Consider the following 26,577-nt stretch of genomic DNA (forward strand, 5'->3'; position numbering starts at 1 on the left):
TTATGGTTTATCTATCCCATAACGTTGAATAATTCGATAAGTTGCTAGCAAATGAATTTTGGAGCAATTTTATTAGTCCGGGTGCATTTTAATGCAGTTAATTTTGCCTTTTTTGGTCTGACCATGGGGTACTTTTGCCAAAAGGGAAAAACCGGTAAGGCCGGGGGCATTAAGTTGCTGAGCAGGTCTCTAAGTTTGCGTGGTCCAACGAAATTCATTGTGTGAAGGGCAGTTTAGACCCCCACTCCCTCATCCTCCTCACGCGTTAAACTTCACGCGCGCACACCGAATTCTGCTTTCTAGGCCTAAATTTACGATGTAATAGACAATTCCAGGTGGTTTGACCCTCTAACAATCTCCTAGCCCGAATTTCTTGTCTCGTAATAATCACCATATTACGACGGAGCTTCCCTTCAATTGGTTACCCAGCAAAAGGGGGCGAACTATAAGTTCAAAAAAACTCATTTTCATCTCATCCAATGAGCGAAGAGATAGAGAGCGGCGCGATCTTTAAAATAAATTGTTGAGAGTTATGAAAGAGCCGGTAGGTCGTTCGCATGTAGAAGTTGAAAAATTACCTCAAGCAAAATTGACATAAGTAATGTTTCATGCTCATTGATTTCATTATCCTAATTTTCGATGTAATTGGCCGGATTGTCTATTACAATAAGGTTGAATTTTGAAGAAAAAAACGGTGAAAATTGGTTCATCGCCTTATTTTTTTTTACTGCTGACCTACAAAGCTCTTGTGACTATTCTCAAGCCTAATTTTTTGATTAAATTTTTCTTGCAACTTCTATTTTTTCTTATTGCCTTTCCTTTCCGTTACAGCTCAGTATAAGTAAATTATTTCAAATGTTTCGATCAATATTTGGCAATATTTTTTTTCTGCATCCATCTAGTCTGATTCTCTTCGTCTTGTAGTAGCAAAAATTGGATGCGGTTGGTGGCTCACTCTGGACTGTTTTTGAACCGTTTTCTCTTGCGTCTGTATCTTGCGTTATCAGTTATGGGTGTTTTGTGGTGTTTAATTGTGATTCAGTTTTAATTGTCTTCTATTTACTTGAATTGTGTCCAAAGGAAACTGCTAAATTTAATTAGAATCAGTCGCTATGAAAGACGTGCAGAACATGAATCTTGGGAATAGTTTTTCCTGAGCAATATACTGTTCGCCAAGTTTCTACTTACTGTATCTTTGAATTACTTTTCAGTAGTCAGGAAAACTCCTGAAAAAAAATTTAAATTTACACCATAACTATTAATGAAATAAACTCAATTCTGATCGCATGAAATGGATTGAAATCGAAAGTAGAAATGTAAAAAAAAAGCTCTGCAGGAATTGCTATTCGTTGTAAAATTGATCCTCGTGAAACTATCCAATTGTCATGTTTAAGATTTGTGAAATTTTCTTACCTTATTAGGATACTAGATGCTTTCGGACCTATAAACTTACTATAAAAATGTCAAAGAAAACTTTTCGACGAATACATGTTTTCACAAGTGCTTCTAAGAAACATTGTTGGTTGTCTGAGCTGCTAGTATGAAATTTTAGCTATTTTCATTTATTGTCTCAATCATACGAAGTATAACATTCTTGACTAATTGTTGCTACAGTTAATATACATTTTTCGAGGTGAGCATTTACTAAAGTCTCAAGTTGTCATTAAGTTGAACATCTATAATTACAAAATTGAAACAAGGTAAAATGAACTTTATTTTTTTGATGCCCTGATGTTATTGTTTGCGTCATCCTTATTTTCTTGACTGGTCAATGTGGATCGAATGTGTACAAGAAGTCAGCGAAAATGTGTATCTTTAATCACATTGGCTTTAATCACGAGAATGTTACGCATTTAAAATTTTCGGGGTATGTTTGGCTTTTGTCTTTTATACGTTTGCTTTTTCTTACAATCGTAAACTGAATTTTGACTAAGCTATTGACAAAAATGTACATTGTATTTAGTAAAACGCAATGAAAAAGCACACAAGCCTGTACAAAAATAAGCGTATATTTTCTTGCTGTCGTTGAGGCGTATCACATTCTTTATCCGTTGATTATAAAATGGCCATTTATTCCTCTTGAATTCTTAGTAATTTTTGTTCAAAAATTTTCCCGAATTTACGTGCGAGATCTAAATTTCGTAAAATTTTTGCTAGAAATTTAGTACGTTTGAGATTTAATAATTTTGATTGGAAAAGGACAGCTTTTCAAATTGGATCTTTTATACTTCATTACATACATAAGTGAGTGAGCTAAAATGGAATCGGACACTCGTCCTCTACAGGTAATGCTAATTTGCCAGGTTAATACTTTGCTTTCATACTTCGGGTAGATTTCTTTAGATAACTTAAAATTGACTTAAGATTATTAATTGATTTTTACAAAGTTCTCTAGTTATAGTTCTCTAGTTACGCTCAGTGTGTGAAAGTAATGGGGGTTTGAATCTACTATTTTCTGTACCGCTTCGCAAAAATAGGCGTTTTTACGCGAAAAAGAAATGTGACTACGTAGAAATGGTTGAGATTTGTTTTTTTTGCGTTAATTGCTCGAGCTTTTGCGTGCGGAGTATCATAAGTTGAAGATGATCAGTAGCACGACCCGACAATTCCAAGCTGAAAATTAGCTAACCAATTTCAGGTTATAGGGACATCAAAATTTTGATGAAACATCGTTCACAAAAAATTATATTTTTCAAGCACTGTATCTCGCGATTTAATTTACAACCTGACAATTCAATGTCTTTAAGTTAACCAATTGTATTTCACTCAAGGCACTGAGCATATTGTTCAATTGCATCTCGAGAACAAAAATTGCGTTAGGACTCATACACTATGGTGCTAAAATCTACTACAAATAACTTTCTCATTCACAAAATTTTCAATTTTTTTGTTAACAAGGAGGCTCGTTAATGTGCGTTTGCACATAAAGTTCCAATCCCGCTCATCCACATCGTTGGCATAAATGTCTACCAAATGAGGAACAGATAGAAAACTCCCCAAAGTTCAAGTATTTTTTTAAAAAAAATGTATGAACAAAAAGATCGCCTCCAACGCAAATAACTCAGTGGAGTAAAAATGGCGGACTAGATTGATGAGATCAGCCATTATTAAGAAAGCAAGTCAAGACGAAGAACAAAATCAAACAACAATAACAACAAACACTAATTACATCCAAAACTTTATGTCCATTTTTGTAAAAGAAAAAAACTTATTAACAAGGTCAAAATAGCGCGGACAAAACTGAAACTAAACAAAATAACTTGTATTTCACTCGAAAATATATGGGATTACTCCCTAAAAAGGTTCGGTAACATTTAGACTAAAAAGAACAAAAAAGCTGCAAAGTTAAAAAAAATTGGCTTCTGTTTTTAAAAATAATTTCAAATTAGTGAAAACCATTAGATAGCAATTGAAAACATACAACATGTTTATGATCACATACGACTCTATTGGAGGGCATTAGGGCCTGTCATTATTCAATTTCTCATGAGGTTACGAAAAGAACAGCAAAGAGACAACAAAAAAAATTCAATTAAAACTTGCGAGAAAAGGCTGTGGAAGCCGTAAAGCCACATTCTGCCCCTCAAAATGTGTTCAATCGAGCCTTCCTAGAATGCCAAAAATGTGGTATAGGACCTCTCATTAATGAGAATAAGTAACAAATAGACAACAAAATTTTGTAATATTTTTGTATTTTTCGAAAACAATTAATTTCAAAGTCATCAAAGCCATGAGCTACAGAATGAAATAATTAAATAGGTTTGTCTATTCTTCCAAAGGAAGCGCTTCAGACCTGTAGTTTTTCAGAATATGACTTACGGTTACAAAAAGAACATGAAATATAGACAAAAATAAAAAATTAGATCACTTTTTTTGCGAAAAACCCGTGTCGAAGCGGGTAAGTTCATAACGAACTTTTAAAAAAATATTATATTCCGCACACTTACACCTTCCCTCGACGACACTAATGTTATTTGTGACCTGTAGTTAACGAGACTACGAACAAATAGACAAAAAAGAACAAAAATGCGAAGTTAAAAAGTGTTTTTTTGTTTTTGAAAACAATTGTATTCAAAGTCATTAAAGCCATCAGCCATCTACTCAAATGAGATCCTAGGCTCATTTATTACTTCATAAGAAGCCAATGAGACCTGTCATATTGCAGGAACTTTCATACGACTAAAAAGTATTAACGACTGTTAGACAAATCAAATCTATGAAATTCAATTCAATTCTTCGAGAAAGGGTTGTTGAAGCCGTTAAACCTTAATCTACGTCTTTCATGACATTTATATTTTTAACTGTACTTTATTTTGAAGGCCAATTATGGCACAAAGACGAGAAATTTGGGCCAATGCCTAAACATGAAAAAAGAGAAATTGTCAAATCTAGTTGTATCAAAGCCAGAAAACCATAACGTAAAGCGTAAAACCGGAAAAAGATTGGAAGTTATTTGAGTTGAAACGAGCGGGAGAGGAAGCATTCTTTCTTTGCTGACGCTAAGCTACAAGTTGACCAAATTGAGAGAAAAATAGTGGCAAAGTTCAATTAGCCATTGTTTAATTAAAAATCAAACATTTTTAAAAGTTAAAACGACCATAATCTTTCGAGTAAAGACCCTAGATGCATAAGTTTTTAACTGCTTAGGAAGACATTTGGACTTTTTAACAGTGTGCTTGGATTTGAATTTTTCTGTTCTTTAATTAAAATAAAAAAATCGATTTTAATAAAAGACCCTATTGATTAGAATCCGAATTATTTTTGGATTTTAAGTCCAAGGTTGGACCAAAACCAGCGCTACTCGTGCTATGGGTACATTAAGAACACTCAATTGTTTTGAATGCGACAGATCTAGATAATATATTAAATAAAAGATCAAAAATAACTGCTTCGTTTTTGATAATCATAGATTAAAGTTAGCAGAAAACGGCAAAAGTTTCATTCCAGGCTGCTCTCAATGGAAGAAGGACTAGCTCCTTTTGTTATTTATAAAGAATGTTTTAGTTATTTGAGATGTATTTTAAAAAAGCTTATTTCGACTAATTTTTGATAAAAGGCTGAATTTTGAAATTTTTAGTCAAAATTTTAGACAAAATTAAATCAAAATTGTCAACATTATTTTTTTGTCTGTAATATTCAAATCAACAGTGCTATTGTTAAAAGTTACATAATTTAGTCGAATTGACGAAAAAATTCCGAAAAAATGTCAACAAAAATATTGCAAATCGATCTTAACATTCGCAAAAATTTAAACCACGATAACTCGCTCTAGAAAATGAAATTCAAAAAAATCAATTACAGAGCATAACATTTCAATTCCAAGTTTACTAATGGCAGCTCCAATTGGCGTTCTATGTAGTTTCGTTTTGTTGTCGAAAGCTAATGGTCGTTTTGACTTGTGAACGTACTTGTTTTCAAAATAAAACAATTATTGAGTTTTGCCAATTTTTTCTGTTGTTCTATCAACTTGTAGGTTTAGGTCAGGAATGATGGGTCGCATCGTCTATCTAATGTATCAAAATATAATTTGTATTGTGGTTTTAAGTTTTAAGTAATGGTTTTTCGGCTTTAATACTAGTTTTCACAATAAAGTTTCGATTTTCGGAAATTTTCCCATCTTTGAGGTTCCTTTTTTGTGCCATTATTTACATCTCAGATATCACATTATTGGCGTTTAAAAAGGCACAATTGAACATATAAATGGCTAGATTATGGTTTGAACGGCTTCGACACCGTCTTCTAGCAGAATTATTGGATTTTTTTTGTCGCATGAACTTTTCCTAGATAATTGAAGGAATTGGTGGTTTCCTCTGGACAAACAAAGAAATGTTTTTACTGACTAAGTTGATTGCTAATATTTTCATGACTTTGAAGTTAAATGAGTTTAAAAAAATTTAGGCGTGTTTTTTTTAATTTTGCACTTTTTTGTTCTTCTTTGTGTTTGTTACCTAGTCTCATTAATTAAATGTCGGATGTTACATTATTGGTGTTGAAGAAATGAAAAATTGAACATATCTAATGTTCTGAAAGCTTTTCCTATTGTTTTTCTCTGCATTTATCAATCTTTTTGTAGACGTAACACAAATTCCTATTAATGACAGATGTTAATTACTTTTTTGAGAGATAAAAAGGCTTAATTAATGATTTACGTTGCTAGCTTATGTTATGTCCTTGAAATTAATTGTCTCCGAATGTATTTTTTAACTTTGCCCCTTTTTGTTCTTTTTTGTCTACTTTCCTCTGCCTAGTTTCATTATTCAGACGTCACATATCACAATTTGTGTTCAGAGAAGGAATAATTGATTATATTGTCATTTTTTAAGGATTTATGGTTTTAATGGCTTCGACACCGTTTCTCACAAATTTATTTGAATTTTTGTTTTCGTCTGTATTTTGTTGTTTGTTTTTGTAGACGTCCATATTCTGCATAATGACAGATCTCAATGTCTTCAAATGGCGGTATGAATGACCATAAAACCTATTTAAAGGTTCTAGCGGGGTCGGATTATCATGTACAAACGCACATTACGAGCCTCCTTATCTTAAAATTGTGAAAATTGTCTTTGGCTTCTTTATTAGGGTACCCCGCTTGTTGCTCGATAGTAATTCGTCCGACTTTAGTCGGTGCGTGTTTGAAGTTGTTTCTTTTTGGTCAGGCGAAAGATGTTTTTGAACTAGAAGTATAATTGCGCGTCTTTTCATTCTTCGAAACATTGATTCTGAATTTTTACGCGTGCTCCGTTAAAAGTAGTTCAATTTGATCCAATAGCTTATCAACTGATTTTTTTTGCGTGAGGTTAATTTCTTCTTTCAGTGGAGTAAGTTTTTTCTTTCCGTTGAACTTTTTATGCTGACGAAAGACTTGCTCTTGAAAAAATTAGATTGTTTTTTTTTGAAATCGTAATCACAACTATCTTGTATTCTATAGAAAGTGGTACGGAAGAGAAGAGCGATCAGAACTATTCTGGTTCAGTCCTGTTTTGGTTTTTCGTGCAATCAAATTTAAAACTCAGACTTCCTTTGTACAAAGGAAGTCTGAGTTTTAAAGAGCAAGTCTTTCGTCAGCATAAAAATAGTAATTCGTCGGACGATAGTAATTCGTCCGACTTTAGTCGGTGCGTGTTGAAGTTGTTTCTTTTTGGTCAGGCGAAAGATGTTTTTGAACTAGAAGTATAATTGCGCGTCTTTTCATTCTTCGAAACATTGATTCTGAATTTTTACGCGTGCTCCGTTAAAAGTAGTTCAATTTGATCCAATAGCTTATCAACTGATTTTTTTTGCGTGAGGTTAATTTCTTCTTTCAGTGGAGTAAGTTTTTTTCTTTCCGTTGAACTTTTTATGCTGACGAAAGACTTGCTCTTGAAAAAATTAGATTGTTTTTTTTGAAATCGTAATCACAACTATCTTGTATTCTATAGAAAGTGGTACGGAAGAGAAGAGCGATCAGAACTATTCTGGTTCAGTCCTGTTTTGGTTTTTCGTGCAATCAAATTTAAAACTCAGACTTCCTTTGTTGGTTTTGATTTAGCTGCAAAGCTGTAAGCTGAGCGTAGCTATTTTGTGGTGATATTGGTTTTTCTTTTTGTTTCATCGTCTGACGCTTTTTCGTTTCACATTTTTTTCACGCCGCAAACTACGAACGAAATTTTGTTGATCTTTTCATGCCGCTATTTACTGCTTTTTTGCTACTTGTATGTGCGTGACCTCGTTTAAGCTAATTTGCAGTGAATTTTAAGCTGAATTGTGATAAATCGTGATGAATTATATATAGTAACCCCATATAATAATCAATGTCAATAATAAAGCTTGGCGACCTAAATAAACTAACGAAGTTGATTATTTTGAAAAGAACTTTTTATTTTGTAGAGATTTAGTCTTTAAAAAGGTTGGCAACTGCAGCAAATCAATTCTGTATCTGTTGCCTTTCTGTATCTATATGACGTAAGTCTGTTTTGCTGCTATCTTGGCTATCTACCGGCTATGTTTCTGTAGTTGTTCTTAATTTGTATTCAATTTTTTTTTCTTGTTTCTGCTTTTAAGTGCAAGAGGTCAAATTTACGTTAATTTTTTTTTCGTGTTTGTTCAGATTTTAATAGCGGGTGAACTACCACAGGTTGATAGCTCTGGTTTTTTTGAGAAAAATCTTCAAAAACAAATGGCAGCCTTTTTTATCCCTATCACATAAGGATTCCGTTTAAACCTTTCAATAAAAACCAGCAGAACTTCTTTTGTTAATCACGGTTAAGTGCTTTAAGACGCTGATCTTAGCAGCAACACTAAAACGTTTGTGATCTAAATAATAGCTGCAAAGTAACGTTTGTTTATTTTCAGAACGATGACTATCGAGCTAGTCGACTGTCTTTTGCTGAAAGTGTTCATGGCGACACTGGCAGCCCAGTCTCACAGGTAATTGCTCTCTTCTGCTTAATGTCGGAACAAGCTTCGTTTAGATCCAATTCAACTCCATTCCATTTTCGGCTTTCCTTTTTTATTCACGCAGGGGGTAGAAATTTAACGATGTTCTGTGTAGGGTAGGGATGAGATGTTGTTCCACCGCACCCTCTTTCATTGTCAACGTGAACAAACCTCACTGCCCCAGTTTTGTAAAGTTAGAGCCTAAAGCCTTTACCGTAATTTAATGTTGGTTATCCTTGGGGAGAGGGGTGAAATCAAATGATTTAAATGGGTGCTGAAATGTGATAAGACACTTTTTTACGTGCTTATACATTAATGGGAGGAAAAAATAACCTGCCTTCCAAAAGCTTGAAACTAGAAATATTGCATTTAATTATAACTAAACTTAATTAAAACTTTAGATGATATTTTCGTAACGTTGAAAAAATAACCCTCCAGAAAAAAATGGATAGCGGAAAACCGGTAATGAGTTGTTTTCGGCTGAGCTAAGCTTCAGTTTTTTTAACCATGAAGGTTGTTCACTTCATTGGTTTGAACTGAAATTTCCTGTTTTGCTTCCTCTCAAACGACCATGTAAAAAGCAACAGATGATAGCAGTGTTATTTTACGTATAGCTAAAGCATGGATTTTTTTTAGCAGTTCCTAGTATGTATGTTGTCGTTTATGAAATGTACGCGTACCATCATATATTTGCTGTGTATTGTTTCTATGTTTAACGCTGGCGTTTCCTGTGTTATGTACAAGCATAATAGCTAATGCAATATATATTTTTTAGCTTTTAAGCTTCATTTGCTATACTCGTTTTTAATCATTCGCATTTTTCTTCTACGCTTTGTCACAAAATTGCCAACTAAAACGTATACATATTATTAAACTTTTTGTCGGTTTGCATCGACAATTAACATTTTTCCTCAAAAATAGTCTTATTTAGAACCAGGCCGTCTGTAAATAAAAACATTTTCCTTGTTTTTTGATGAAATAGTCCCGAATAGCGAAGCAGTTTGCTGAAGCGGATGCTAGCTTGCTTATATCAGCTTACATTTCTGTTATATTTACGAACTGACAATCTGTGAACAACTGTATCTAAATGTTTAAGAACGGCTATTCGTTGGAATCGACCTCGATCAGCTCCCGATTATCTAAGGACACAGTGGTGGTAGTTGACGATGTTCAACTTGTAGTTCCTCCAACATCGAGAAGCGGTGGTGGTGAAGATGGTCCTGCTTTTGCATCTGGTGGCGATGGAGCCGTGCCTGAAGTTGGTTTCAGTTCATCGGCCGTTTTGAACTTCTCAAACGGGAGTGCAACTAGACTCACCACAAATGGACCAGGTCAGCCTGATGATGTTACTTGACTATTTTTTAATGTTAAGTTTCAGTTATAAACAAGAGTTATAATATATTTTTTCACATTTGAGATGTGCAGTTAAAGGCTGTGAGCTATTACAATGAATTTTACTGTATTACTGCTTAAGTTTATTAAAACCGCTATGTTTTTATTAGTGTGTTCTGATTGAATTGAAACAGATGCGAAACGATGGCACAGTATTTCTTTGTGTTTATATGAAATAATAAATTTGCTCTCATAAACCTTGAGAAATTGTATTACTTTTTTGATAAATTGTGGTACCGTTAACACAAAGATTATATCAAGTTTCAGCAATTTGAAACGCACTTTCTTCATTTAGCTGATAACACAACTTTGTTATATAAGAAAGAGCAGTTATCATTATGTAATCTATTATGTGATTAGATTGGAGTTGAGTGATTGAGTTATCAGTTATTTTCCACTCAACAGGTGGGACGGTGTTGGCAACCACTAGCATGAACAAGTACAAAGTGGAACCGGGAGTGAATTCGGAGGGATACTCGATGGCATGGCAGAACATATCTTACACGGTGCCAGTTAGTCGGTTGCCATGGAAACGGGACAGGAAAGTGTTGTTGCAGTCCATCACAGGTCAGTTAACGTCTTGTAGCAATTTTGGAGGAAAAATTAGGAAAAATCGACAGGCTTTGGAGGAAAAACTAGTAAAAATGGAACGGTATCGAGAGAAAGCTAAAGCGGTATGAACAACAATAGTGTCCATTATAATCTTGACTGAATTAAATTTTATCTCAGAAATTTAATTTTCCCAGAATTTAATAACACTTAAGGTCCCGAATACATATTCAGCTGCTGAATTTTAGAAGTCAACGAAAAAATTTGCTCGGTGACTTCTTGGCTCTTGATCAAATTATCGTAACATAAAACTAACAAAATAACCCAAAGACTTCGGAAACCAATCGGAGACGACAAAAACGATGATAAAACTCCTGTGCTTGTATGACTCAAAACTTAACATTTAGGAAGAAAACAAAAAAGAATAATTGCTCAAACGAATTACTAATTGCATTGAAACTTTATTCACTAAATCAAATTTTAGGACACTAAACAAGTTAGTTTAGCTGCAGCAACATTGCTATACGAACTGATTTGCATCGCGAAATACAGCCAAAAATAAACAAAAGTGAAATGTTTTTCAGAAATATTTGCTGTAAAATCATTGATACAGAATGATTGCGAACAAAGGAGATTAGAAAAAGTCTACCGCCTACAAAAATTTAAAACGGTGATAAAAACTATGCGAAAAATTCCAAAAAAACCCACTTGAGACCCTACTTCGAAGCGCGCTTATTTTGATATTTAATAGGCTATAAATGTTAATTTAAATGTAAATATAATAATGTAAGCATAATAAAATACTTTGACAGGAAGTTTTCCCGGATAAATAGATTAACTGAAAAATACAAATCAAGGTTGATAGAAATAATAAATGACATAGCGTGAGTTTTTTAAATTACAGTGATGAAAAACTAATCAAATTAAGATCAATGTTATCTTTTCTTTAGTCTGATCCACTTTCAGAGACAACGACTGGTTTTCAAGAGTTTATTTTGCTGTATGTTATTCTATAAGCAATTTATGTAGTGAAACATATATTCTAGACTTTTGGTTGCTCATATTTGGTTGCGACTTCTTGTCAGATGTTTTTGGGAAAGAGTAACTCTCAGGTTTTTGGCGGTAGTTTTAATCATCATCAAATGTCATGCTTTTCTTGAGTTCCAAGGTCATTGGGAACATGCTCCAAGAAGGAGGGCAGGGGTTCATCTTGATTGTCGTTTGATCCGATATCCTTGAACCTATATAATTGGAATGAAAATACTGTAAGGGCAATAACATCAAAGGGGGTGGATGTAGCTCATGTTGCCTAAGACCGGTGCGAAAAATTTGAATTTAAAAAACTACGGGGAAAAAACCCGTGCGAGGCCGGCGACCGGACGCACGAACGAGCCGTAAGCCGTTTTTACTTTGGCAACTCGTACTTCACCGTCTCGCCCAGGGGATGTTTCCACAACTCTTCCGAGGGGCCAGATTCCTCTCGGCGTCAAGTCCTTGAGTACCCACACAACATCTCCAACTTTCACAGGAGGCTGGTTGTTGTCTGTCCATTTACGTCTCTTGAGTAACGTCGGCAGGTACTCCTTAATCAAACGCCGCCACACGTGGTTCATCAACTGCTGCACGTGCTTCCAGTTCTTGAAACTAGCTGGCTGTTGGTCTCCAAAGTTTCCGGGTGGCAGGGAACTGTAAGGGCGTTGGATGAGGAAATGGTTAGGAGTGAGTGGTTCTTCGTTTTCAGGCTGATCAGCAACGTTTGTCAAGGGTCTGGAATTCAGGATTGCTTCGACTTCAACCATAATTGTCTCAAAGATGTCGAAGGAGAGACGCTTAGATCCTAGAATGATTAAGAGTGTCCTCTTGGCGCTCTGAATCAATCGCTCCCAATCAAAAGAAGACCCACAGGGACTTGTGAAAGAGAAGATCCAGGACTTGTTCACAGGTCGACAGTTCAGGTTCAGTGCCTCTTCCTTCACCTTTCGACCTCTGCCAGTGCTGCAAGCGGGCGACCTCGTCGAGTTCAGAGTGGGCACAGTAGTGAAGACTGGAGAAAAGAGGGCAGTTGAGGTCAAGCCCACCCAGGAGCGCCAAAAATTGTTATCTTTTCTTTAGTCTGATCCGCTTTCAGAGACAACGACTGGTTTTCAAGAGTTTATTTTGCTGTATGTTATTCTATAAGCTTGTATGCTTGTTAAATAATAGCTTACAAAGGTGTGGTTTATACCCGCATTTACTATCAAAGTTAAGTGTGGCACGATGAAACTCATGCATGATAATGAGTAAAAAGGTTTGGCATTGAAAGTCATGAAAATTCAAAGTTAAAGATATGACTTTTACAGCGATTATGAATATGAACTCAACAAATTTGAACTAAATAACAAGGGGAAGGATTGGGGGGCTAAACGGTTACGGACCGTTTACAATCAATGCAAGTGAGTCGATTCAAGAAGAAACTATAAAATATTTTACCATTTGTGAGTTTTACGTTTATACACCGCGTGGTACAATTTCAGTCATAGACTGATAACAGAATGGACAATACATTAAAGTGATGCATGAACTTAGGAAAATTGTAGACACAGAAAAATCGAAATTCATTTTCTAAATTGTCTCAAACTGCAGAAACCAAAAAACTCTTCCCGGAGCTGCAATGAACATTAGTGATATTCACCCGTTTGTGCATATTTTTACACCTTTTTAATACTTCTCAGAATTTATCAGAAATTTCCCGAGGTTCAATTTGTTGTCAGAAAATTTTGTTCGATAGCTTCAAACTTACTTGCAATAGTGATAATTAAATTTTAAGTGGTACTAATTTCAATTCTTTTTAATCTCAATTGATTGAAGTTGATTGATCCTTGTTTTGCCTCTCTACAGTTTACTCTGGGCTATATATGTGGAACTTTTGCGTAGTTTTGCGTTTTAAATGGAGTCGGAGCATTGTGCAAACGCACATTATCGAGTTAAAACTTTTCATGTGGATCATTATAGCAGTTTTGATCAATTTTCACTTAAGATTTCACACCGAAATTGTTCGTCTTTTGTGGATCGAATGAATGAATTGATGCTTTTTGATACCAGGTAGTTCTTCAGCTGCCAGTTTTGGCAGATTAAATTGCAGAAATATTAGTGTTTGGAAAATTTGCCTTTTTATTTTTTTTTCAATTCAAGTGCGGAGCTCTTTTGCTTCACTGATACATTTCAAGTATAGTGACGTCTGCCAATGAAGGGATCTAGTGTTTGCTTACTTGGTTGCTTACAAGGGATTTGACTGATTTCTCCATTTGTAATATTTTTGGGATTTAGTAAAACTTATGGAAGGTACTGTTATGCAACGCAGCGTTGACATTTTGCTCATATTGTTGTCCATGGTGTCTTGTATTAGAGCATTTAGGAATTTTTATTAGGAAAAAAAAGATTGTTCCCACATCAGCGTTAGTTGTTTTCTTAAAGGGCGAGCTGGTGTCACTTTTTCATCAGCGCCTCTTCGAATACCTCACGGATTTCAAAGAGGTTTTCTGCCAATAGAAGGGCGAAATTTTCTATTGATCTCCCTCTGTATAAAAAATGTTTCAAAATATTTACTCAGCTAATGAAAAAGTGACACCAGCTAAGAAAAAATAGTTTACTCAGCTAAGAAAAAATAGTTTTTTCCTACCAAAAATCCCAGAAATTTCAGTTGCTATAAAGGCAAAAGTTCTGTTTTGGGTCCTCAAACGTTTGAGACTTCAATGTATTTTGTTGACCAAATATTTCTCATAAAGATTGCTTTTGGGTTTTTTCAAGTTTTTTCGAAAATAATGTTAGTCTATGTATGCCTTCGAGATCCATTGTGAATCTTGAGGTCGCATGAGAGATTCCGCATTGAAATTTTGCCTTTATAGCTTTTTTGTATTTTCTGCTATCAGTTGTGTCGATGCGGTTTCAAATCGAAGCAGGGTTCAGTTTTTCCAAAATTGGTTTTGTATTGCGTACAAGGAACTGCCTTTTTAATCAAAAAGAATCAACCTACTAGGGTTCCGGTTCTTATAATTCGATCGGCGACAAATTCCGCAAGTTTGTTTTCGCAGGTCTCCCTCTAGCCTAAATAATGTCTCGCTCTCACGTGAAAATCGACGACCTCGCTTAATGATTGCTGAGTTTTTGAATTGCTGCCTCCTTTTTTGTTCGACCTCTAAGAAAAGACTGCCTAGCCTAGTTGAAGAATTGAAGTAAAGAAATGCCTAATTGATGTGTTGCTGAAAACGAGAAAATTTTGCTGTGTAGGTCACGTAGACAAGGGAGGAATAATGGCTCTTATGGGTCCCTCTGGAAGTGGGAAGACAACCCTTCTGGACATCCTGGCCGACCGTGTGTCCAGTGGAGAGATCATGGGAGAAATTCTCATCAACGGAATCCCGCGAGACCCCATTGTGAGAGATTGTTTCTGTAAAGAGTTTAATTACGTTTTGGACGTTTCTGGTATGGTTTTTCCTGGTATATTAAAGAAATTAGATGGAATTTTTTGGATTGGTAGCACGTACATAGTGCAAACAAAAAGTTCACGAACATTTTGGAGTTTCAAGCCAGTTGATTAACGACGCCGAGGTTTACGAAAGATAATGTTTTTGTCGATTTTTTCATTGAATTGAATGTCTGATGCTTTTTGTCAAGGATGCTCTGATATTTGATTTCACAAGATAACTGGCAAGAAAGAAAAACATGCAACATCAAAACATGACAAAATAGCTTAGCTTCTCAAAAACTACCAAGAAATCGAGCGAAGCAACATTTTGAGTTTCACATTTTTAATACAGTGCTCAAATTTATAAGACCTGATCAAATCCCCCCCCCCCGACAAGATTGATAAGACCCTTGACCACCACGTCTTATTGAAACATATTCCAAAGCAAAATTCAGTTTATGTGTAATTGTATAGACTGATTTTTTTAAAAAAAAGTTCTACAATGGTCAAGAGAAGTACATATCGTTTTGGTATTTAGGGTTGTTTTCAAGGTTATATCTGGTGTATTGTTGACAGGACTTTCGTACGTACTCGTGTTATGTGGATGTGAACGATGCATTCTACGAGATATTCACAGTGAAGGAGACTATGCACTTCACAGCCAACCTCTGCTTCCCATCCTCTCTCACATACGCAGAAAAGAGCAAAAAGGTTAATGTGGCATCAATGTGTTCGCGTGCTGCTACTAAAGAAAGAAAAGAAAGAATTAATTTCGTTGTTGAATAGATGTAAATAAACAAGCAACGTCAACAAATAACGAGATCAGAGCTATCTTCTTTTTCAATTTGCCCAATAAATTATTGACAACGATGACTTGATATACGTTCGTTAAATACATGCATAATATAGCAAACAAATTATTCAAATAGGATAGCAATTCAACAAACTAGAGTAGCACATGTTCAACATTGTTGTTGTTGCTACTAGTTTTCTCTATGTTACTGTAAGCCCGCCAATTGCGGATTCGGTAAACTTTGATTCAGTATTTTGCTACAGTAAGTAAGTTTTCCCGAGTGCTTGTTTCGAGGCAAAACGTTCTGATTTCCGTTAAATTAATTTTTCGGTGCTACATGAGCAAACTAGATAGCAGAGTGGTATTATCAACCTAAATTTATGAGATTTTATTGCATGCATTATTTTTCATTTTCTATATTTATCAAGCGATCAGTAAATATGGTCGACTAGGAAAACTCACGATTATTGACTCGAGAAAAGAGCTGTGTTAAGAAAAAAGTGAAATTAAATGCGGATAGTTTTACAGTCTTTAATTGTTCCGACCCCCACTTTAGTGGGGAGGGAGGAACTATATACTCAACTGGGTTTTTTTATTCAGTAAATTTTGGCCGACCGATATATTAATCGTAGAGAATTGTGAGTGGTATTATTAAAAATCCCGTCCAGCGTAGAATACGGAATTGAAAAGATTTTTTCGACTTTCGTGTTTTACAGGGAGTTATCGAGGTTTAAAGTTCTGTGAACATTTGACTGTTTTTGTTCACATTTTCAGTAATTTTTGCTAAAAATTGGCACAATTTCGCTAATATAATTCAAAATAAGTTAAAATTTTTAACGGCAGAGTGTTGTTGTTACCGTTAGAAATAGAACAGCGTTGCTGAATTGTTTGATTAAAGTTTTTTTGGCTAAAATTTTTGATAAAATTTTCAAAATTTAAACTTTTTTCGCCAAAAATGGCACAAAATATGCTTTTTGTTAATTTTGTTAAATTTTGCCGGACTTAGTGACCTAGAAACCATAACACAGACTCCCTAAAGAGCGCTAGTTGCAATTAGGCGCCGTATGAAAGTCTTCTGGGATTAAATTTTGGCCGTTTTTTGGAGATATAACTCTATAATTATACAAAATGCATTTTTTCAATATTTGAAGAATTCCACTGAACAATTGGTCTATTTCGCAAATACTTGGAACACTTGGTCGGTTTGCTAGGCGCGCGACAAAATCAGGGAGATGTTCGATAATATCATGGACTCTTAGAATCAGAGACTTTTCGGTTTTTATTTTGATGCTGCGTTTTTTCAAAATTTTTTTTTAATGTTAATTACTGACAATAATTTATATACAGGGGTCCGTTAATGAGAGCTACAATTTACGTAAATTTGAGGCTGAATGTAGATACAGTTGGTTTTCAGAGAAGCAAAGGGTTTTTATGGCTTTGAGGAAGAGTTTTAGTAAAATTTAACTGAATTCTTGTCTTTTGCCTTCAATTGATACTCTTTTGGCAGTCTGATTTTAAAGTTTAACCACTCAAAGATCTAAATTTCTTACTCAAGAGGTGCAACTGAACCTTTTCATTTCTTTCGATTGTTACCTAATGTCTCTTATGTTATTGAACGTAATTGCTTTAAGGAAATTTCTGTGATTTTTTGAACTTGTCAAATTTTTATATTATTTTAGTCAACCTTTTGCTTATTCTCAGTAAGTACAGGTCAACCTTTCCTCCATATAGAATAAAAAATTTTCTGGCCGATTGTTTTAACAGAAGGTTTTCTTGCTTTTGGTACTACGAGTTTTCACACAAAATTTTCTGATTTTTGTGCATAATTGCTCATTTTAGCTCTTGTTTTTGTTTCTTTTGAAATTGTCATAATATTTAACAGTCTAACGAAAAAAAGCTTTACAACATTTGAAACTGAACATAAATTTTGTTTTCATAACATATGGTTTGACGGGCTGCGACACCGTTCTGTTGCAGAAATTTGTAGTTTTTTTTTGCCGTTTTATTTGTTAATTTTTGCCAAATATTGTGTAATAAAAGGTCTCAGTGGCCAACTATAGATAAACAAGTGAACATAAATAGCTAATGGTTGTTTTGACTTTCAAACTAAATTTCTAAAAAAAGAGTAATGGTATTCTTCAACTTATAACTTTTTGTTCTGGTTTGCGTTTTTTTTTCGTATTTTACGATGATGTATCATTTTCGTAAATTAGCCTCATTACTTAGAGCACTTTTTATTGTTTTGTTGAATCAAATAATAATTTTTCTGTTATTTAAACTTTTTAAATGATGTCTTGAGAGCTTAGACATTTTGTTTCAGAAGAATTTTGTGAAGTTTAGACAATTTTCAGTTTTTTGGTTCTTTTTGTTGTCATTTTGTGATAGTCGTTTTACAAAAAGATGTTATGATGATCAAAGGAGACGAAAATGAAGATGCTATATTCTCGCGGTGAATATTTTATAAATTTAATGGCTTCAAAACTGTGGTTTCGTAAAGTTGTTTTTGAAAGTTATTAGTTCAGCTCGTATTTAATGTTATTTTATAGTCTTATAATTTAGTCTCATTAATAACAGTCGCAATTAGTTTTCCGAGTAGTTGGAAGAGAAACTGTCTACTCTTTTAGTCGAAAGCTTTTGTTGGCTATGAATTTTTAAAATATTTGTTTTTAATAAAAAAAAGATAGATTTTTGAGATCTGCCAATTTTTGTTTCTGTTAAATTGTAGGTAAGCATCTCTATTTACAATTCACATCATTCATCTTTTGTAATACAAATTGCTCCTCATAACGGTTTTATTTTCTTCAAATGCTCTTTTTTTCTTGGAACAACCAGTTTTCATAAAACCAATTTTCGTGATTTTTGCAAATGTGCCCCTTTTTTGTAGGTTTTTGTTTTCTTTTCAGTATCACAATAATGGGCGTCATTTGATTTACAAATTTTGTTACCTTCTAAAAATGCAAACGAAGGTTTTTATTGTTTTTAGTGATCTCTATCGAGGTATAAAATACTCTCTCAACTCAAAGATTTCATTTATTGCGTAATGTTTCTAATCAGTTCGAATTTAAATCTTTTTAAAAAAAGCATTGTTTTAATAAATTTTGCCGCTTTTGCTCATTTCTAGTCGACTTGTTGCCAAGTTGCCTTGAAGAAAAGTCCCATATTTTGTTCCCAAAATTGCCGGTTAATCTTCCGAGTTTTAATTTTATCTGATGCCATTTTGATTTGGTTATTAGTGGTTTTCAAAAAATGGACAAGGAATTTTGGTCGTAATATTAATATTTGTAACTATTTGATTTTTATTGACGTCTTTTCTGGTAGCCATATTATGGTAGCCACAGGTCTCATAGGCCCTCTAGAGTAGATTATTTTTTTAGTAGTTTGTTGAACGATATGTTGATATGTTAATTTTTTTATCTCTTCCTCATTTGTTAGACAATTAAGTGAAAAATGTGATGAGCGGGGTCGGAACTTAATATGCGAACGCACATTACCGAGCCGCCTTGTCGTAGTAAAGTTTCAAAATTAAAAGTTCAAAATTTAGTTTTTTGTGTTTGTTAATATAAGCGTGTGAAGTATAACTTTAACGCAGCGAAGTACGGCTGTTTAGGGTAAATTGCTAGAGAAATTTTTCTACTTAGTAAAGTTGCAACAAGACGAATCAATATATAGTATTTTATTATACCTTTCAATCCAAGCTGGCATTTTTTTCTTGTTTAACTTGAAATAAGATTTGGATTGTTCGTCTTGAGCAAATGGTCAGGAATTCCAGAGAAATTAGCACATTAAGCCTTAATAATGTAGTCTCAAAATCAATTGCTTTGAATACTTCTGCTGCTCTTATAATTTTTGACAAAGAAGGTTTGAGTTGGCTACTGTAATGCTTTTATAATTGGTATCTTTCAAGCTATGAGTAGTTATTTACTTCAGTCGAAACTAGAGTTCTATCCAAACTATCATATAATTAGTTTTCTGTCCAGTCAGCGAGCATGCATGAAAAGATTTGAACATCCGAAAAAATGTTTCATGCATTTTTTCAAACGCATGCTTTTTTGCTTGAACTTGCGCTTACAGACAGCTTTTTGCACAAAGTTTAATGATCGTATATCGGACCACTGCAATTTTCTTTGACATAGCAGGCTATTACTGGAGACTTGATGAGACCATGACTATAGGCCATAGAATTAGACAATCCAAGATGACGGTTGCGTAAGAGCAGTCAAAAAGTCGATTGATTTCAATTTTGTTTTCGACATTAATTACAGCAATTACAGCTTGGTTAATTACAGTAATGCGCATAAGCTACTTGAAAACAATTTACTATTATATATTATTGGATAGTGTTAATTGTTTTTCAAAGTGACAGTTACCGTCGTTTTATCGGACAGTTTTGCTATATTGAGTGGAAAATTTGCAAATGTCTGTAAATTAATCTTATGAAAAAGGCCAAAATTTAATATTAATTTGTAATTATGTACAGGTTCGAAGTGTGCTGACAAAGGTGGGACTTGAATCGTGTAAGCACACTCGCATTGGTGGTGAACTGTTTCGTGGACTGTCAACGGGGCAGAAAAGGAGACTCAGTATTGCCCTGGAGCTGTTGAAGGAACCTTGGATTCTGTTTCTGGATGAGCCACTGTCTGGTCTGGATGGCGCAGCTGCTGCAAATATTATGAAGATTCTGACTAATTTGGCTGATTCGGGTTTGTTTCTCTTCTCAAAATTTTCCAAGTTTTTCAGATTGTTCATTGGAAACGATGGCCTGTGTATACCGATGATTCGTTATAGAAAAGTTTTTAGAATTGGCTAAAACTGTAGTGATTGACTTAACAGAAAAGATAAGAACTAGTGGGATTTGGTTTTAAATAGCCACATAGCGATAGCTGGGGCGATTATTGGCCTTCTCTTGGTTTTTTACAATTCAAAGAATTTGAATTGTATTGGGGGCGCTGTCTTTTTTTAACGATCTCTTCACAGATTTTCATGATTTTTGAAGTCAAATTGGAGCAGTGATTTGGGTCACGCCGAAACAGGAAGTGAAGCGAAAAAGCGAGTGGTTTTGCAGCGTGAATTTTTTTGCTCTATTTTTAAAGTAGAGTGAGAAAACATTGTTTCAACAAAAATTCGCTTTCTCGCTAGTGGTTTTTTTGTTCACATGCGGCAATTTCACTTTGATTTTTACTGTTTTTTTTCGATTTTTTGGATCGGATTTTTTTCTAAATGGTTTTCCTCATTCCATTCATAATTCATTCTAGGTCTCCTTTTTTGTTTGAACTAAATGTCCATTTCTCGCTAGTGTTGTTTTTTGTTCACATGCGGCCTTTTGACATTGATTTTTTTATCTGATTTTTATGGAAATGTTTTTCCCAATTCATTACTAGTCCGTTCTAGGTCTGGTTTTTTGTTTTGTCAATGAAAATTCTTCGAATTGTACCTCAGGACTTGCCCTGCTATCCTATATATTAAACGCGTGAGCTCTAAAATGGGACAAAATTTTTGCATGTTTAAGTTGCCTCTCGAAGCGCATGATTAAGAACCGCATTGAGCAGCATGGTTAAGCGAACATATCGAGAGGTCAATGACCTAAAAGGCTCGAGGAAGATGGGTGAGAACCGAACCTGGGATAAAAGACTGTTAGTCAGGTGCAGTTACCACGAGGCTAAGAGGGCTTGAAAGTATGCTCGCCCAGAGGAAGGATTTACAGTCCTGGGTACTACGTGTTTTTTTATGCTCGCGAAGTAAATTTGATTAAGAACCGCATTGAGCAGCATAGTTAAGCGAACATATCGAGAGAGGTCAATGACCTAAAAGGCTCAAAGAAGATGGGTGAGAACCGAACCTGGGATAAAAGGCTAAGAGGGCTTGAAAGTATGCTCGCCCAGAGGGAGGATTTACAGTCCTGGCTGCTACGTGTTTTTTAATGCTCGCGAATAAGTTTGATTAAGAACCGCATTGAGCAGCATGGTTAAGCAAACATATTGAAAGAGGTCAATGACCTAAAAGGCTCAAAGAAGATGGGTGAGAATAAAAGACTATTAGTCAGGTGCAGTTACCACGAGGCTAAGAGGGCTTGAAAGTATGATCGCCCAAAGGTAGGATTTACAGTCCTGGGTACTACGTGTTTTTTAATGCTCGCGAAGTAAGTTTGAAGTTCTTATTGTATACGTGTTTTTTTGCAAATATTTACTTCCACAGATTCTGCGCTATTCTAGAACACTCTTAGCTTTCAACTAAGTTTTTCACGCTTAACTTTTTGACTTTTGTATGATCCCAATTCTTCTCAATTGGACAAAATTTTTGCATGTTTAAGTTGCCTCTCGAAGCGCATGATTAAGAACCGCATTGAGCAGCATGGTTAAGCGAACATATCGAGAGAGGTCAATGACCTAAAAGGCTCAAAGAAGATGGGTGAGAACCGAACCTGGGATAAAAGGCTAAGAGGGCTTGAAAGTATGCTCGCCCAGAGGGAGGATTTACAGTCCTGGGTACTACGTGTTTTTTAATGCTCGCGAAGTAAGTTTGATTAAGAACCGCATTGAGCAGCATGGTTAAGCGAACATATCGAGAGAGGTCAATGACCTAAAAGGCTCAAAGAAGATGGGTGAGAACTGAACCTGGGATAAAAGACTGTTAGTCAGGTGCAGTTACCACGAGGCTAAGAGGGCTTGAAAGTATGCTCGCCCAAAGGGAGGATTTACAGTCCTCGGTACTACGTGTTTTTTAATGCTCGCGAAGTAAGTTTGAAGTTCTTATTGTAAACGTGTTTTTTTTTGCAAAATTTTACTTTCACAGATTCTGCGCTATTCTAGAACACTCTTAGCTTTCAACTAAGTTTTTCACGCTTAACTTTTTGACTTTTGTGTGATCTCAATTGTTCTCAATGTGAAATATGTTTTTTTGCACGTTGTTTAATGTGTTTTTTTAAATTTGGTTCTGACAGCTCAGAAGTGAAGTTCATTACATCCTGTTTGTTACACATAAATCTGGATGTCAGTATTTGTGTCTTTTCCAGGGAAAACCGTGGTCTTCTCAGTTCACCAGCCCCCTTCTCGAGTGTGGAACACTTTCTCTTCCCTGACTCTGTTGAGTGGGGGTCTGTTACTATATGCTGGCCCAGTGGGGGAGGCAATCCCCATGCTCACCACTGCTTCTGGACAGGGAATCCCTGAAAACTGCAATCCGGCTGATTACATGTTGGATCTGGTCAACAACGACTTCAAGGGTGAGCACGCAGTAAATTTTCTTGATTTAGAGCTTGTTAAATGAGATGAAGATATAATATTGCGTTGTATACCTCCTCACCGACACAAAACCTGTACGGTGAAAGTTTATTATAGCTGCGAAGCTGTAAGCTGAGCGTAGCTATATTGCGGTGCTCTTGGTTTTTTTTGTTTCGTCTTCTGACGCTCTTTTTTTACGACTCGAAGAGGAGTATTGGTTTTCTTAAGGTTTTTTACGACTCGAAGAGGAGTATTGGTTTTCTTAAGGTTTTTTTTTTTACCGGAAGTACTATTCGTTCAGACGATGTTTTGACCTAAAAGCGAAAGCGAGTAAAATTGCAGTGTGAACTAATTTTTTCTGAGCGAGAGAAGTTTTTTGATCATGCGCTGCGTTTAGTGAATGACTTTTTGACATTGAAAAGCAGTTTTTGACTAAATGGCACATATAGATAACCGTTTTTAGACGTTTTTTCGTCTAAGCGGCCTAGTTTTTTTGCGTGTAATTTGGTTTTTTGTAGAAATAATTTTTAATCGATGCTATGTTGAGATGTAAACCCCGGAAATTGATAGCACAGTATTTTGCGTAGCCTGAAATTGCGTTTCAAATGCAAAATTGGCACATATTTCTTGATTTTTTAGTTAATTTTTGGCTTTTTTTCTATTAATTTCTTCATTTTTGGATCTTTTAGCTGTTTTTTGTCAAAAATCAGTTAATATGGCAATTTCCCTTTGATAATTCATATACTCAATGCCTCTTTCTACCTCGATGTAATTTTGTTTCATAAAATTGTACATTTGCGAATCCGATTTTCGTAGTTTTTTGCAATTTTTTTCAGTTTTTTGTTTGTATTTTGCTTTTAATTACTAGAAATAGTATTTTGGGGAACATGAGGGACTTTAATTTCGTTTCAATAAAAATTCAATCAGTTTTTGGTGTTAAGTGAAAAAACAGATAAATTTTTTTCATAAATGCAGTCTTAAATATTTTGCAAAATGTTTCATTGTTTCGTATGTCTGAATTTTGCTTTTTCTTGTTTTATTCTGTTCAGTAAGTTGGATTTTTGTCTCGAATGACTCGTTGTCTTTTCTATGTCTGGAATGCTGATCAATGAAATGTACTCGTTTTTCTTGATTTTTTTAAATTTGATTTTTAACTTTCAAAAATCAAGAATTGGTCTTTTTGTTACGGTGTTCCTAACATTGTGTACATATTCTTCACATTCTCGTTTGTATCATTCTAGTTTTGTCCTGGCACCTACTTTTGTATTCGTTATATTGATTTTTTCAGTTGTTAAAAATTGAATGAATTCAGCTTTTTCTTAGATCTTGGTTTCTTCGGTTTTCAATTGATTTAATTCAAAATAAGGCAGTACTGGGAGTTTGCTAGAAAGTCTTTTCCAACATTTCGACTTATTACTATTTATTGCAAATTTATTCCGGGCTTGGTATTATTTTTAGACGATTGTTTGCCTTTGAATATTATTCTGTTGCTTTTGTTTTTCTATGATTAATTTAATTTTTGAATTAGTATGAAATCATGTTGTCTAGCATATATACAACAAGGAAGAATCATGTATTTTTTGTCTTAATCGCCGTGATTAGAAGTCTAATTGTAGTGGTTCTCCGATTCTTAAGTTTGAGCACTCTTTTTTGAATAATTTTGACTTTCCTGTCTTTTTTGGAAAGTTTTTATCTGCCGTTTGCTTTCGCGATCTTTTTGAGATTAGAATCATTAATTATCTGAGGGCAATTGATGGCCCTGTCAGCTTTGTCAGGCTATCAGTTTTTTGACCATCCTAAAAATTTCAGACTTTTTTAACGTTACCAAACGTTTTCAATAATAAAATTTTGCTGCCTTTTCTTTCTCTTGGTGACAGTGGTTTAAATTTCAGCGATTTTTAGATCAGACCCGCGGAGGTAATGAGTTAATGGTTTAATACAAAAGGTAATGGTTTCAGCTTTTGGTGAAGTTTTGGTGCTTCGAGTCGCTTCCGGAATTCTCCCGGCTATGCGAAAGTTTTTAGGTTATTTGCGTGATTAGATTTTGATCACAAGTGACTTAGCTCACTCAATAAAATGACTTTTGCACTTTAAAACTTAAGTTTAATTTGAATTTGTTTAAGGTCAAAGGAACTCGTATGTGCAGTAAAGGTCCCTAATAAGAGGCTTCTGCGGAATGAATTTTAGCAAGCTTTATTAATTTATCGCTAAATTTTTTTACCTAGTTTTTTGAGCGGCGTCGATGTTTTTTTTTCAATTTAGATCTGTATCTGTTTCTATCTCTATTATATGGCATGCAGGTCTATTCTTTCGCAGCTATTCCGGCAATCTGCCGGCTATGTTATGATTTTTGCAAACTAAATTTGACTATTTGTTTAAGATTTTGTCGAAAAAATGTTTATTTAGCTTTCAAAATGCTTCTCAAATTCTTACAAACTCGAATTTACGGTGTGGTCTTTCAGGTCACGTAAAAATTGACAAATTGAACGACGTGTATCTTAGCTCACAGCTACATCGAGACATCTTCGACACCATTAAGTTCGAGCGGGAGCGAGCTCTGATCTTTCTTGCTGACAACCCGGAGTACTTAAAAGACAACAGAAGACGAAGGTTCCGTGCTGGCTTCCATACCCAGATACGATACCTGACCAGTCGTGCTCTGTGGAACAACATCCTTCATCCTGGATTGTACTGGTCCAGAATTGTCATCTACATTCTGTTAGACTTGGTCATTGCTTCGATGTTCACTCGATCGATTGATATTAAGGACGAATACAAAGCTGGAATGATCTTCTTCGTACAGTCTTATCTTGTTATCATGACTGTTGCTGCTCTGCCCTATCTGATCTTGGCTCGACCTGTGTTTTGTAAAGAACGCGCGAATGGCTTGGTATCTGTGACGCCGTACGTGCTTTCGACATTGATAGCGATGATTCCGGGTGTTATGTTGGCTACTTTGATCTCGGCTTTGCTCATATTCGTAATTACGGGACTAGAAAGTTTTGGTTGGTTCTTCTACATATTATTCTGCACATTACTCTGTGCTGAGTCAATTATGAACTTGGTAGCTTCATTGACGAATCAATTCATTGTGGGTTTGGCGATCGGAGCTGGTATTTACGGAATTTTTATGATAAACGCTGGGTTCCTACTCCCAAGTCATGCGATTCCTGAGGAATGGTTCACGGGTTGGCGAGTGTTTCATCATGTTGCGTTTCATAAATATTCGCTTAGATCTCTTATGCACAATGAGTTTAGTCATCCCAAATACTTCATCAATGATACGTTGCACTGCGGCGGTCAGGCACTTCCTGGAGATTTGGTTCCGGACGTTAACGGATCCGGATCTGTTGGCGATGCCCATCGGTTCACGACACAACATCCAAGTTTCGGTCATGCCTCTTTACCGCGACATGATCAAAACGAATCTGCTGTGAGTGTTCCGAGGTGTTCGCCGATTCTGGAGCGTTACAAATGGCAAGACGAAAGCCCACTTTCGGATACTTTCTTCATCTTACTATACACAGCTCTTATCCAAATGGTTCTGTTGATGGTCACGTATTTCAAGCATACGGGAAGACGATAGACCCAATGATCAAATGTGTTTTGCGGACATATTTTTTAATAGTAAAGAATATTTGCATATCGATATGTAGTATATCTATAGCATAGTTACATAACCTTGAAACAAATGTTTTCGTAGTTCTCCTTTAATTTGATGAAGTTAATTGACAATATGTCTTCAATGTTTAAAATTTAAACTTAAA

At 35.1% G+C, this 26,577-nt stretch overlaps 1 protein-coding gene across 1 annotated transcript; it reads left to right on the plus strand.

Annotated features, from left to right (window-relative positions):
- The first annotated feature begins 1,861 nt into the window (after positions 1–1,861).
- On the plus strand, positions 1,862–26,556 carry LOC142339574 (uncharacterized). The gene is made up of 9 exons (XM_075389715.1): positions 1,862–2,285; positions 8,332–8,406; positions 9,512–9,746; positions 10,213–10,374; positions 14,623–14,768; positions 15,377–15,511; positions 20,071–20,293; positions 22,603–22,812; positions 25,273–26,556. Exons 1-9 carry the CDS (start codon positions 2,259–2,261, stop codon positions 26,394–26,396), a joined length of 2,337 nt encoding a protein of 778 aa, XP_075245830.1. The 5' UTR covers positions 1,862–2,258; the 3' UTR covers positions 26,397–26,556.
- The last annotated feature ends 21 nt before the right edge of the window (positions 26,557–26,577 follow it).

The sequence above is a fragment of the Convolutriloba macropyga genome, chromosome 5 (assembly GCF_964194025.1).
Source record: "Convolutriloba macropyga chromosome 5, txConMacr16.3, whole genome shotgun sequence".
In the NCBI taxonomy this organism is placed as follows: domain Eukaryota; kingdom Metazoa; phylum Xenacoelomorpha; order Acoela; family Convolutidae; genus Convolutriloba; species Convolutriloba macropyga.

What these genes read in the sequence shown, in the direction of transcription:
- LOC142339574 (XM_075389715.1), top strand. Translation starts at nt 2,259, where the DNA reads ATGGAATCGGACACTCGTCCTCTACAG. An exon ending in ACTCACCACAAATGGACCAG is followed by an intron (nt 9,747 to 10,212) that starts GTCAGCCTGATG and finishes TCCACTCAACAG; the next exon opens with GTGGGACGGTGTTGGCAACC. An exon ending in GACTAATTTGGCTGATTCGG is followed by an intron (nt 20,294 to 22,602) that starts GTTTGTTTCTCT and finishes TGTCTTTTCCAG; the next exon opens with GGAAAACCGTGGTCTTCTCA.